Here is a 14,676-nt window from a genome sequence, read left to right as displayed (position 1 = left end):
CTTGGGGGAATAGAATAAAATGATCAAATGGTTACCTCAGGAAAGCAGTTAGGTGCCAGCAGAAAAAAATTGTGCAGATCCCAGATTTTGCTGCAAACAGTTTGGGCCACAGATTGGAGATATTTTTGAGTTAACCTATTCTGACATATCTCTGGATCAGGGACCTGAACTGGCTCCAAAACAGGTTGTAACTACCCTGTGGGGAGGGCACGCAGTCCCCTACAAACTGCCCAGTCGGGATTAAGTAGTACTTGTTTATTTTTAAACCCCACCCCAGTCCCTCTCAAACTCCAAACCTGAGCATTCGGTTCTTGCACAGTCTGCAGTCAAGAGACCAGTGTTTCCCACCTCACTCTCCTCGCAAAATTCCCCAATTCGGGAAATCTAACCGCGTGCGCACATTTCTAAGAAAGTTGCATTGAGGTGGAAATTTGTGGTGTTTATATATTTTTGTTTTTAAAAATGGAGCCGATCCGTGATATAAAAAAAGTTTACCTTGGACCCAATTTTAAATGCATTTTAATAAACTCACAAAATCCAGAAGGTAGTTGTGATTTTGAACTGTGCTGAGTTTGCGAGTGGCTTCTGGTATTTTTATGTGAAAGTGCGTAGAGAGAGGGTTAAATTCACAACATGAATGGAACTGGGCACAAGGTTTAATTCGCTGTGGACAAAGCGAACTCGCAAACTCACTTGTTTCAAGTGTTTGATTGCAACGTGGTGTTTGGGAAGGGAAAGCTGACGCTGTGTGTTTGGTGTGTGCGTGAGAGAGAGAGTCAGATCGAGGGGAATCTCTTTAAATGAAACTCCTCTGTCCTTGAAATGGGAGCAGATTAAAAAAAACTGCGCAATCGATCAGCATTCTCCCAGCTCTGAGTGTGAAACAGCCGGCAATGTAAACTCAGACTCCGGAACTAAACTGGGCTCCACTTTGTATCTGCCTTTGTCGGGCTGGGGCTAGTGAAGGCACAGAACGGGAAGCTCAGCAGAGGCACAAGTGATGGAGGAGACTCAGAAACCAGCTCCGGCATCCAGCTGTCGCCTCGCACACATCTTTCAGGTGATTTTTTTTTCGTGTCTCTCATCTTTGGTCTGTACTGGAACTCCCGCTGCGCTGCTGAAGCTGAGACAGATCCTAGTGTGTGTGTAAACATCAGACCTTCCTAAGGGGAGAATGTTGGACAAATTAACCTTTAAATTCCAGGGACTCGATGATTGGAGGTAGCATTTAATCAATTGTTTGCATTTAGGAATCTCAGCTGGTGCAGAGACTATAGTCGGAGCTAATGCTCGCTCATTATACTACAGGTAGGTTTACGGGGGCCATTAGTTTATACCTCAAGAAACACCCACAAACCAAGAGTAATTATTGCAATTTGAAACAACGTTCGCACCTTAAAACAATTTTCTGACAGCTATCTTGAAATCTATTTAATATGGCAGAATTTGGGGTTAGTAATATGCATTGGCACTTTTGGGAAATGCTATGTGGACTAAACAGGAATTCCACATACTGCTGTCTAAATTGTGCTATCTGCTTCCAGTTTCATGAAAGTGACATTTTACTGTCTGTTTCACCATTGAAATTCATTGAACTGTGTGAAGTTTGTGTTTTTGTGCAGCAGATACCACCTTAACTGGACAGAAAGTTAGGTCCTGTCAGTGCTAGTTTAAGTAGGGTCAAGGTAGGCTCATCGTTGTGCTGCTCCCTCATTAGATAGGGAGAGAGAGATGACTGGTAATGGTTTAACATGAGGGTCACCACACCTCAGGTGAGGGGAGAAGTTGAGAAGGAGGGTCCTTCATGGTGACCGTAGTTGGTGCGGGAGTTCAGCTGATGCTGTTGGTATGCCTGCACATTACAAACCAGCCATTCAGTTAACTGAGCTAACTGACCCTTGTTTAGGTAGCCTCTTAACAATGTGACAACTGTTAATTACTTATGATTGCCATCTTTGGCACTGAAAATTAATAAACACAAATCTCGAGTTTCACACCAGCAAATTTATTGCTGTCAGAAATTTTAACAGTTTGATTTTTAAATTTTTCTTCAGTTCTGTCTCATCTTTTCTCCCTTCTCTTAATCCAAGCTTTCCCTAATTCACCTTCTGTACCTAATTCAACTGCAATTCACTAGATTTAATTTACACTTCCATCTCAAGCCTTATCCGGTTTAATTCCAAGCAGTTTGATTGGTGAAGGAGACACCTTTTGTTGGTTATTCCCTTCACTTGGGTTCTGGTTTTCCCGTGCTATGATACTAACACCTCACACATCCAGTGATATGTCACACAAACACGCCAAAGCCTCGACATGCAGGCTGCTGCCTTTCAATTACCTGTTGCAGCAAACTCTGGGCTACTAACGGGCTTTACTGAGGTAAATGTCACACAACAAAACTGCGTAAGAGTTTTCTAAACTTCAACAAATGGATTTAAAGTGATGCTAAAATGAGGCAAGGGTGACATGACAAAAATAGTTCATTCATTGAACGTTTAGGGTATGGAATGCACTGCCTGGAAATGTGGTTCAGCTGAGACATTTAAAAGTGCATTGGATGATTATTTGGATAGAAATAATATGCAAGGGTATGGGGGAGACAAAGCAGGAGATTAGCACTAGGTAATAGAGCTGGTACAGCCATGATGGGCTGAATGGCCTCCTGCTGTGCTCTAACAATTCTGTGATTCTGTGAGGTGAGCCCCTTGGTGAAGTGTTAAGCTCTTTAATTTTGCGTACAGCTTTCTCCCTGTACGTTCCTATTCCTAGGGAGGTGAACGTATCCAAATCGGGATACATGGCAGATGGACTTTGCGTTGTTTGTCTTTAATGCTGACGTCTCTGTTAAACAGGTTGATGAATGTGAAGGGACGAGAGAAACCAGTGTTCATAATGCGTGCGGGTTAAGTGGCTGAAGGCAATATGATTGACTTCATCCAGGAATCTCATACACCAGTTTTAAAGCCTTTGGTGTGAAATCCTAACCTGCTGGGAATCCACAGCATTGGTGAGGTTGCCAAGAATAGATAGCATCAGCCTACATGCTCGAGTCTCTGGAGTGAGACGTGAACCTAAAAGGCTCTGGCACAGTGCTATCCGTTGAGCCATAGCTAACTCCTCATCAGGGCTGATAGTGTGTGGAGAGAAACTAAACGCTGCATTAAGAAAGCATGAATGACATATTGGCCCAGATTTCAATAGCAGTTATCTTTCATTCCTTCCACAGGTTGTCAGGATTTGTCTCATCTCCTACCCTCACCTCTTCTACCTGACGCTGTGTGTGCTGACGCTGAGCGGGGTGAATGCTAGCCCAGAGACACTGTGTGGGGCAGAACTGGTGGATGCTCTCCAGTTTGTGTGTGGCGACCGAGGCTTCTATTTCAGTAGGTTTACAGCCATCTTCTCTTTGATGTATCAGATTCTGAAGGGATTGAGCGGGTGGATATTAAGAGATTGTTTCCGATGCTCTGAGAATCCAACAATGTCTTGCTTCGATCCTGTATAGAGACTCGGTGAGACCACACCTGGAGTACTGTGTGAAGCTCAGATCCCCTTAACTGAGGTAGGATACACTCACCAAGGAGAGAAAGACAGGCTTACCAGACAAAATCCTAGGAAGAAAGATTGGGATAGTCCACTGAGGAGAGTGTGAGGAGACTGAGCCTGTATTCCCTTCGATTTTCGAAGAATGAGAGGTGGTTTCATTGAAGTTGCTATAATTTTAAAAGGATGGGCAGCGTAGATGCTGAAAGGATGTTTCCTCTGTTAAAGTGAGAAGAGAGAGATTTAAAAAAGACATGAGGGGCAATTATTTTACACAGAGGGTGGTTCGTGTGTGATTTGAACTTCCTGAGGAAATGGTGGATGTGGGTACAGTTACAATGTTTAAAAGACATTTGGATGAGTACATGAATAGGGAAGGGGAGGGATATGGGCCAGGAGCAAGCAGGTGGAACTTGATTAGTTTGGGATTATGTTTGGCATGGACTGGTTGGACCGAAAGGTCTGTTTCTGTGCTGTATGACTCTATGTTGGGATCTACAACCAGGGAAACAGCCTCAGGATAAAGGACTGAGGTGAAGAGGAATTTCTTCAATCAGAAACCAGTGGATTATTGGGACTGTCTATGGAAGCTCAATCATTGAGCAAGTTCAAGACAGGAATCAATGGATTTTGAGTTACTCATGCCATTAAGGGATACAGGGGTAGTGTGTTGAGGTTACTGATAAACCATGATCTACAATAATAGAACAGGCTCAAAGGGACTGAATGGCTTCCTCCTGTTCCTGTGTTTATAAAAGCACGTGGCACAGTCTCGTTAGGACTGAGATGAGGAGAAATTACTTTGGAACATAGGAATCAGAGTAGACCATTCAACTTTCAATGAGATCATAAAGGTGCATAGATCCCGGGGACCTAATCAGGTGTACCCTAGAACCCTGTGGGAAGCTCGGGAAGTGCTTGCTGGGCCACTTGCTGAGATATTTGTATCATTGATAGCCACAGGTGAGATGCCAAAAAACTGAAGGTTGGCAAACGTGGTGCCACTATTTAAGAAAGATGGTACGGAAAAGCTAGGGAACTATAGACTGGTGAGCCTCACATTCGTGGTGGGCAAGTTGTTGGAGGGTATCCTGAGGAACAAGATTTACATGTATTTGGAAAGGCAAGGACTGATTAAGGATAGTCAGCATGGCTTTGTGCGTGGGAAATCTCACTAACTTGATTGAGCTTTTTGAAGAAGTGATGAAGAAAATTAATGAAGGAAGAGCAGTGGGCTTTGTCTGTATGGACTTCAGCAAGGCATTTGACAAGATTCCGCATGGAAGACTGGTTAGTAAGATTAGATCACACGGAATATGGGGAGAACTAGCCATTTGGATACAGAACTGGTTCAAAAGTAGAAGACAGAAGGCGGTGGTGGAGAGTTGCTTTTCAGAGTGGAGGCCTGTGACCAGCGATGTACCACAAGGATCAGTGCTGGGTTCACTACTTTTTATCATTTAAACAAGTGATTTGGATGTGAACATAGGAGGTATGGTTAGTAAGTTTGCAGATGACACTAAAATTGGAGGTGTAGTGGACGGTGAAGAAAGTTACCTCAGAGTACAATGGGATCTTGATCAGATGGGCCAATGGGCCAAGGAGTGGCAGATGGGGTTTAATTTAGACAAAAATAAGGTGCTGCGTTGTGGAAATGCAAATCAGGACAGGACTTATACACTTAATGGTACAGTCCTGGGGAGTGCCGCTGAACAAAGAGACCTTGGAGCATAGGTTCATAGTTCCTTGAAAGTGGAATTGCAGGTAGATGGGATAGTGAAGAAAGCGTTTGGTTTGCTTACCTTTGTTGGTCAGTGCATTGAGTATCGGAGTTGGTAGGTCACATTGCGGCTCTACAAGACATTGGTTTGGCCACTTTTGGAGTATTGCATGCAGTTGTGATCTACCTCCTATAGGAAGGAAGTTGTAAATCTAGAAATGATTCAGAAAAGATTTACAAGGATGTTGCCAGGGTGTGAGCTATAGGGAGAGGTTGAACAGACTGGGGCTGTTTTCCCAGAGCATCAGGGGCTGAGGGGTGACCTTATAGAGGTTTATAAAATCATGAGGGGCATGGATAGGGTAAATAGACAAGGTCTTTTCCCCAGAGGTGGGGAAGTCCAAAACTAGAGAACATAGGTTTAAGGTGACAGGGGAAAGATTTTAAAATGGGCAACTTTTTCACGCAGAGGGTGATGTGTGTATGGAATGAGGTGCCAGAGGAAGTGGTGGAGGCTGGTACAATTACAGCATTTAAAAGGCATCTGGGTGTGTGCGTGAATAGGAAGGGCTTAGAGGGATATGGGCCAAATGCTGGCAAATGGGACCAGATTTAAATAGGAAATCTGATTGGCATGGACGATTTGGATCAAGGTATCTGTTTCCATGCTGTATATCTCCATGATTCTATGACTTTATTGTGGCTGATTTGTGGCGTAACTCCATATACCTGCCTTTGGCCCATTTCCCTTAAGCTTTTGTTAAGCAAATTATTATCTACCTCAGATTTAAAATTAACAACTGATCCAGCATCAACTGTTGTTAGTGGAAGAGAGTTCCAAACATCTCCCACCCTTTGTGTGTTGAACTGCTTCCTAAAATCTCTCCTGAATGGTCTGACCCTAATTCTCAGACAGTGCCCCTAGTTCTAGAATCCCTAACCAGTGGAAATGCTTTATCTTTACCTGTTCTGTCTTTTCCTGTTAACATCACTGAAAGGATTGGACATGTTTGGAATTCTACACCCCAGAGGTTCATGCTGCTCTACCATTTTAAATACTGGATGAGGTAGATTTCTGGCCCCTCCAGGAACTGATGGATATGGGGAGAGGGCAGGAAGTAGAGTTGAAACCCAAGATCAGACACAATCGTACCAAATGGCAGAATCACACCCAGCAGGCCAAATGATCTCCTCCTGCTCCTATTTCTACATTTGTACACTGGGATCAATCAACCCCTTGTGTCAAAATGTGATTAAATGGTTCAGACTGTAACTGATGTCAGAACCGTGCTGCGTTGGTATGAGATCCTCACAATAATACCAGGAGTTTCGAATTTAGGAATGACGAATGCTGATTGTGTTGAAAGATCTGATGATAAGGAGCAGGTAACATTGGAATTCTGGTTCTCAAAGCTGAGAGTTTCCTCAACTCATGTCTGGATCTGCTGTAAACTCATTGATAGAAATTGATCACTGTGATTGGTCAATGATTCATTTCCATTGTATCACTTTCAACCAAGATCAGAGAAGGTGAACAAGGTGGACCTGGGACTTTTATCATTCACACTTTACCATTGCATCTTATAGCAATGACGTAGGCTATTCAGCCCACTCCATCCATCTCCCCACGCCCACAGCCTCACAGATGCTGGTCTTCACCCTCATTATTTTAGTCCACATGATATCAAGAAATGATTGGAGGCACTGCATATTGCAAAGGCTATGGATCCTGACAACTTTCTGGCAATAGTACTGAAGGCTTGTGCTCCAGAACCTGCTGTTCCCCTAGTCAAGCTGTTCCAGTACATTTACAATACTGACATTTACCTAACAATGTAGAAAATTGCCCGGCTATGTCCTGTACACAAAACGTTGGACAAATCCAACCCAGCCAACTACTGGCCCATCAGTCTACTCTTGACCATCAGTAAAGTGATGGAAGGTGTCAGTAACAGCGCTATCAAACTGCTCAGCAATAACTTGCTCAGTGACGCCCAGTTTGCGTTCTGCAGGGCCACTCAGCTCCTGACCTCATTACAGGCTTGGTTCAAACATGGACAAAAGAGCTGAATTCCAGAGGGGAGGTGAGAGTGACAGCACTTGACATCAAGATCACATTTGACCAAACTGCTTCATCAATGACCTTTCCTCCCTCATCAGGTCAGAAGTCAGGATATTCGCTGAAGATTGCACAATGTTCAGCACCATTCACCACTTAAACTGCAGATGCTGTAAATCAGAACCAAAAACAGAAATTGCTGGAAAAGCTCAGCAGGTCTGTTTCCAGCAACTTCTGTTTTTGTACCATTCACCACCTCTCAGATACTGAGGGGACGGTGTCCAAATGCAGAAAGCCCTGGACAAGAACCAGCAATGAGTTGACAAGGGCCAATAGTATGCACACAACATAAGTGCCAATTGAGGACTATCTCCAACGAGAGAATCAAACCATCATCTCTTGACATTCAATGTAATGTGGAGTAATTCTCCACAATGAAAATCCTTGGGGTTACCATTGACTAGAAACTCAACTGCATTGGCCATATAGATACTGTGGCTGCGAAACCAGGTCAGAGGTTATGAATTCTGCAGCAGATAACCCACTTCCTGACTCCCCAAATCTTGTTCACCATCTACAAGGCACAAGTTAGGAGTGTGATGGAATACTCCCCACTTGCCTGGATGAATGCAGCTCCAGCAACATTCAACACCATCTAGGAAGCAGGAGGTGGGTCTACTTGACAGGATACAAAGGGGCCTTTAGGGAAGATGGGAGAGAAAGTAGAGAAAGATGCAAGTTCAGGGCAAGGGCAACAGGGAGCCTTGGAACAAGTCTGGTCCAGTGGCTAGGGAAACGGAGGGTCTGCTAGTGGATAGTTCTAATCTCTGTGATGAAGAAGAGCAGAAGCTCATAACCCTTTTTGTTGGAGCTAGAAAGGAACAGGGAAAAATATTGAAGATTTCTGAAGGAGGGTCACTGGATTCAAAATGTTAACTCTGTTTTCTGTCTAGAGATGCTGCCAGACCTGCAGAGTTTCTCCAGCAATTTCTGTTTCTAAGAGGACAGTTTGGGGTTGAAGGGAAGTTGGGAATATCTTTACATTCCAGGTTGATTCTGGACAAGTCATGGTTTTGGCAAAGGAGAACAGGACCTGATAGGGTTGTATGTGGTCCAGCCAGATCTGGCAGGGAATGGTTAAACCAGTTATTCACCATATCTCCAACCCTTTTCGAAGTGGATGAACGAACATATCTGAAACGTTGACAAAAGCATGTTTCCTTTCCAACGTTAGATTTTGTACAACACAGCATTTCTCCTGCCAAATGTATTTTTTTTGGCATCGATCATTCTCCTTGAGACTTCAAGCCCATGGATCCAAGCCCAAAGTTCTCAGCCTGTGTGCTATGACCAGGGTCTCGAGTGATGCATCAAATCATAAGGGTTGCTGGGTTTCCAAATGTCAGCTGGTTAGAGAAACTTTCCTTCCTCAATGTGAAAATATATGCATTATAAATATTACACATAATTTTATACAAGTATAGAACTGCATTCGGTCTATACCACAGAAACAGGCCACATGACACCTTTGATCTGTGCTTTTGTTTAAACCCCACACCAGCCTCTTCCCACCTACTTTATCTTCCTTTCTCTCTGTGTTTATCCAGCTTTCCCTTCGACATTTATGAACACACAAGTTAAGAGCAGGAGTAGGCCATTCGGCCCCTTGAGCCTGACCTGCCATTCAACAAGATGTCTGATCTGATTACTCCACATTCCTGCCTGCCCCATAACCTTTCACCCTCTTGCTTACCAAGAATTTATTCACCTCTGCCTTAAATTGATTCAAAGATCTGCTTCTAGTACCTTTTGAGGAAGAGATTTCCAAAGACCCATGGCCCGCTGTGAGGAAAAAAAAAGTCTTCTCATCTCTACTTTGAATAGGCAATCTCTTATTTTTAATTATGATCCCCCGGTCTTATAGTCACTCACAAAAGGAAATATTGTCTCCAAATGCACCCTCAGAGGGTCCATACTGCCCCCCTCAACCACTCCCTGTGGGAGCAAGTTCCATCTTCTCACTGTTCTCTAAGAAAAGAAGATTTTCCTGAATCCCTATTGGATTTATCGATGATGATCTTACGTATTTTCCTTTGGCATTGTTCTTCCTCACAAGTGAGAACAGGCTGCATTATGTTAAAGATGACTTTCAATTTAACAAAAAACAATGTTGCAATAAAATCTGAGCATTCCATTTTCCTAAATAGTTCCCCCAACCTTTTGAGTGAGTTTCCTGGTAAAATATGAGCTTTCTATTCTGATGTTGCTGTTGTAAATCAGTTTTGCACCTTCTTTAGGGTCTCAGCAGCCTGGGGATCATACGGAGAGTAGGACTAAATGAAAGTATTTTTGCTCACACAGACAAACCCACAGGCTACAGGTCAAATGTCAGGCGGCCACACAGAGGGATTGTGGATGAGTGCTGCTTCCAGAGCTGTGATCTTAAGTTGCTCGAGATGTACTGCGCAAAGCCCCAGCGAGCAACTGGCCCCGTACGTATCCAACATCACACTGAGAAAGGACAGAGGGTAAGGAAAGGTCATATCTTACCCATTGCCCTCACCTCCTCACCATAGTCATCGCAAGATCCTGCAAATCCATTGTCTCAAGTGTAAGAAACAACTGTCTTCATTCCCAACCACAAACTCTCCATTGATTTCACTGCCCAATCCCAGCCACTGCCTCAGCCTGTTTGAAAACCTGGACTGGGGATGGAGATTCTGAACTCCCATCTCCTCAGTCACAAAGGAAAGTATCATCATTTCCATTGTATCTCGACCCCAGCTCATTGCTGCATTTGCTGCCTCTGGCCTTGACGATTCCAATGCTCCTTTGGAAGGTCTACCATCTTCCACCCACTTGAAAACCAATCCTACCCCCACCCCTCTCCAAATCTTTGTTGACTTACATTGGCTACTGTGTAAGCAACCCATCACATTTAAATTTTCATCCTCATATTCAAATAACTTCATTGGTTTGGCTTGTGATGTGGTCACATACGTAAACCTGTATAACTGAAGCAGATGTTCCTCTAGCTCCTGCCTCTTGCAAATCCCCAAGCTCTTACGTTCCATCTTTGGCAGCTGTGTGGACCCCAGGCTCTGAAATATTCTGCCTAAACCTCTTTGCCCCTCTATATCTCTTTCTTAAGATGCTCTTTAGAAACGAAACATTTTGACCAGGTTTTTGTTTACCTGTGCTCATATCATTTCCTTTGAACTCTCCCTTTCTCTTGGCTAATACCTCCTTGTAGCACTTTTGTGCACATTAATCCAAATGGTTGTTTTTGAATCTCAGATTAAATGCACCTCAGTGATTAATGCTTTAAGTTTTACAGCTCAGTGTTATTCTTTCTTGCTCTGTTACAGGAGAATGCGTGGAGGAATCCCAACCGGGCTAATGCCAGCAGTATCCAGCGTAATTCCCGAATCTGAGCGAGTAGGCAAGGAAGATGGGATCAGTGGCGAACGTGTCCCAGGATAACACTGGTGTGGGCTCACTGCAAAGCGAAATAACTTTCAACAATCAGAGTCACACACTGCTCACAAGTCAACAAGACAGATCTGTTATTGAGTGAACTCTTCTTATGGAAAGCACAATTTTTTTGCTGCCTTGTCAGAATTCCAGAGTTTTGTTGTGGGCTGGGGGATACATAGAAGGTTTTTGAATGGATTCTTGCTACAAGAGAACAACGTCTTTCCCGGCAGGAGTGTTACATCCAAATGTCCAAAGCCGACGATGAGTTGATCAATTGCATTTGTGTGGATCATTAGAGGGCCAGAGACTAAGAAACAGATTTCAATTTAACTTGCAACCAAAGATTGTGACATATTTCCTTATTAAGAAGCTAATTGTAATCATAGATGGTGCTGGATTCATGGTTGACTGTGCAGGACACTAATGTACATATCAGTAGCAGGTTTGCAAAATCAAAAAAATTCATTCTATTTACATTGGGCTGCAGCAAATTAGCATTTGCGTTTTCATCCAGGATGGGCTGTGCTAGGTTTGGGGAGGGCAAGTGATGGTGATACGTTGAGGCTGTGGCTTCAATTGCAACTTGTATGCAGTTGTGGCATGGATGCGTGGCAGTAAGGTCATTTGGCTATATAACAAAAATGCAAGCCAAGTTACAGTTACTTTCAATATTTGCACACTTGAGTGTGTTGATTTTTGTAACTGCAGATACCGTAAGATTACGGAATACAATCTGATACAATTCCACTGATAACCCAGGATTTCAATCAGTACAGTAAGGTCTCTGACCCCTCGGTATTTTGTTGCTAAGAAACTGTAATTTTTTAAACTTGAAGTTTGCACAAGGATCACACTATTCTAAATCAGGATTTTGTAGCTTCATCTCCACCTTTAGCAAGTCTGCATTTTAAGAGCAGGACTTCACCCTGTTCCCCTTATAATGTGACAATAACAATTTTTTTAATGAACTACTTCTTCCAACCTTTATCTGAAGAGTAGGATTACATTGAGTTTCCAGCACAGAAACAGGCCATAGAGAGTTAGTTAACTCAGTTAGCTGGACAGCTGGTTTGTGATGCCAGTGGTTCAATTCTCACACTGGCTGTTATTGTCAAGGACTGGCCTGAGGTGTGGTGACCCTCAGTTTAAACTACCACCAGTTATCTCTCTCCAATGAGAACGCAGCCCTATGATCTGGTAAGATTTGGTGAACTTTTAGATCACATAATTGTGTGACACATTGCAGGAATGAAAGTGATGATGGTTAGATTTTCTCTATGGTTGGAAATGGTCCTTATTCAGTGTTTGAGTGATGCAAATATCATTTACTATTTATCAGCCCAAGTGTGAATATTGTCCTAGTTTTACACCAACAGGAACACAGACCGCTTCAGATAGTCATCTGAAGAAGAGAAAAAGAAACGGTAGGGAAGTGGGACCAGTTGGGAGCCAGCATGGAGATGATAGGCTAAGTTGTCTCATTCTGCACTGTAACAATTCTGTGCTTTATTATTTGAGGAGTTGTCAATGCAATTGAACACTGTGTAATCATAAGCAAACATCCCCCTTCTGACCTTATGATGGAGGGAGGGTCATTGATGAAGCAGCTGAAGATGGTTGGGCCGAGAACACTAGCCTGAGGAACTCCTGCAGAGATGTCCTGGAGCTGAGATAATTGGCCTTTGACAACTGTAACCATCTTCCTTGGTGCTGGGCAGGAGTCAAAATAATCTTTTCTTGGGGCCTTTCTTGAGAATTTGTTAAGGGCTTTTAATTATTGGGGACTGCTTTTTGGATTTCAGGAGCTCCTTTTCTGTGCTCTCCAACTCATTTATTAGCTGATGCAGTCACGTAGTAACTTTATTTTCTGCATTTGTTTTGACATCTGCGTATTTGTACTCATAGAAGCAGTATTAGAAAATATCACCAATACTCAATTGGTCAACCTTCTTTCCAACTTAAAGCCATAATATGCAGGGAAAACATTCATTTCCACTACACTGCAATCAAGAGTCTACAATATTATTGTGGTATGGGAGTTACATGTAAATCAAATCCAGACAAAGACAATAGACTTCCTTCCCAATAGGAAATCAGTGAATCAGATGGGATTTTACAGTAATTTATGATTATTGTCACTAAAACTAGCTTACTGCTCCAGATTTATTTAATGAATTGAACTGTAACTCACTAGTTGACATGGTGGGATTTGAATTCACATCATTAGCCCAGGCCTCTGGAGCACTCCAGTCCCATTATGATTCTGCACTCAAGGCAAGACCATTATGACTTGGATGAGTGTCCAGTTTAGGGTTTAGATATAAAGTTTTTTGTGTGAAGGACAGCTATAATTGGTTTACATAAATAGTGAATGGATAATCTACCATTTTACATGGTATGTAACCACTGGCTCATTGCAAACCCACTTTACAACATCTGTTGGACATCCCTTTTCATCCTTTAAATCCTTCCCATGATTACCACAATCTTCTCACCACATATTAGTTGCATTGCAAACTCAATGATCACCACCATTCATTGCAGGTTGTCACTGTAGAATGTATCTGTGGATCATAGTATCTTGAATTGTGTTTCTATATTATTGTTCAATTTTCTGCGCAAGATACATCTTAAATAGGTACTCTTTATGGGTATTTACAGTAATTATAGTTTAGCAAGCAGCAGACAAGGCACAATCTGGTGAAGAACATGCAAGGACTAAATAGGCAGAGAAGTTAAGACAATGTGTTGACTCTTAACTGTCCTCTGAAATGGCCGCTCAGTTCCAGGGCAATTAGGGATGGGCAAAAATTGCTGGCTTTTCCCACATCCCATTTAAGAAAAAAAACACAACTGCCAAATCTGAAATTGAAGTTAAAGTAAATTTTTTAATGGTTTTCACTGTGTGGCCAAAATGGGTGATTTCACATTTTGAACTTAACCATTTTACATGGTGCTGGGGATGTACTTTATTTACAAGGCGTTACTTACAAAGTATGTTCAGTATGAAGGTGCTACTATGTCATTTATTTACCAAGTACTTGACCTTAAATTTTGTGTAACAAACCAGCCAACATCTTCTGAGAACACATGCAGCAAACATAGTTTTCACAGTGAACAATTTTGGTCAATGTCGTCTTATTATCCAGATCCTGCACTCGGGCAGAATGGCAGAGAACAATTAGCTTTTATATTATCTCAAAAAACTCCATTAAAGCTGCAACTGTTGTTTTTTAGGAATCCTTTCCTGGATATTGTTCCTCCCTAGTATATGCACTTTTGTTTTCCCAAATAGTTCTTATGTTCTGGGTATTGCTGGCAAGGCTGCTTGACTGTAAGAAGGCAGAAGCCTTTATCCCTTGAACTGCGGCTGACTTAAAACTGTGACAATTCAAAATTGCATGATGCACAGAGGTAAGTGTGTCATTTTCTCATGCTTCTTTTGAATAATTTCCTCATCAACCTGTTCAGAGATGTGCTTACACAGCTCTCGAGCAGGTGGGACGTGAACCCAGACCTCCTGGCTCACGGGTAGAGACACTGGGCGGCACATAGTATTCAGGGATATGTAGGTTAGGTGAGTTGGTCGTGGGAGATGTGGGGTTGCAGGGGGATGGGTCTTTGAAGGGTTGGTGTGGACTCTTTGGGCTAGGTGACTTGTTTCCACCCTGTAGGGATTCTGTGGATTACCAGTGCACCACAGGAGCCCTATACCTGCTTGTCTTATTGTAATAGAGTCATTAGAATTACATTTCAATTCTTGGAGCATTTGATGGAAAGAGTTGGTGGGACAGGTAATCAATGTGAACCCTCAGATTATTATCTAAGGACAGTGTGTGAAAATATAACAACAACTAGACTACTGCCCTTTCCATGA

The 14,676-nt window shown here is 42.7% G+C and overlaps 1 protein-coding gene across 2 annotated transcripts; it reads left to right on the top strand.

Annotated features, from left to right (window-relative positions):
* Positions 1–679: 679 nt before the first annotated feature.
* Positions 680–11,823, top strand: igf1 (insulin-like growth factor 1). 2 transcript variants are annotated; one of them, XM_048607551.1, is made up of 4 exons: positions 680–1,060; positions 3,227–3,383; positions 9,684–9,814; positions 10,691–11,823. In XM_048607551.1, the coding sequence occupies exons 1-4, from the start codon at positions 1,001–1,003 to the stop codon at positions 10,754–10,756; spliced, it is 414 nt and encodes a 137-aa protein (XP_048463508.1). In that variant the 5' UTR covers positions 680–1,000; the 3' UTR covers positions 10,757–11,823. The 2 variants fall into 2 exon arrangements, with proteins under 2 accessions (XP_048463508.1, XP_048463507.1); XM_048607550.1 differs by having other exon boundaries at positions 9,684–9,850.
* The last annotated feature ends 2,853 nt before the right edge of the window (positions 11,824–14,676 follow it).

Source organism: Rhincodon typus, chromosome 18 (assembly GCF_021869965.1).
Source record: "Rhincodon typus isolate 14 chromosome 18, sRhiTyp1.1, whole genome shotgun sequence".
NCBI classification, from domain to species: domain Eukaryota; kingdom Metazoa; phylum Chordata; class Chondrichthyes; order Orectolobiformes; family Rhincodontidae; genus Rhincodon; species Rhincodon typus.
Note: the sequence above shows the minus strand (reverse complement) of the source record. Positions and strands in the feature narration are given on the sequence as shown.

What these genes read in the sequence shown, in the direction of transcription:
- igf1 (XM_048607550.1), top strand. Translation starts at nt 1,001, where the DNA reads ATGGAGGAGACTCAGAAACCAGCTCCGGCATCCAGCTGTCGCCTCGCA. An exon ending in GCCTCGCACACATCTTTCAG is followed by an intron (nt 1,061 to 3,226) that starts GTGATTTTTTTT and finishes TTCCTTCCACAG; the next exon opens with GTTGTCAGGATTTGTCTCAT. An exon ending in CGACCGAGGCTTCTATTTCA is followed by an intron (nt 3,384 to 9,683) that starts GTAGGTTTACAG and finishes TTGCTCACACAG; the next exon opens with ACAAACCCACAGGCTACAGG.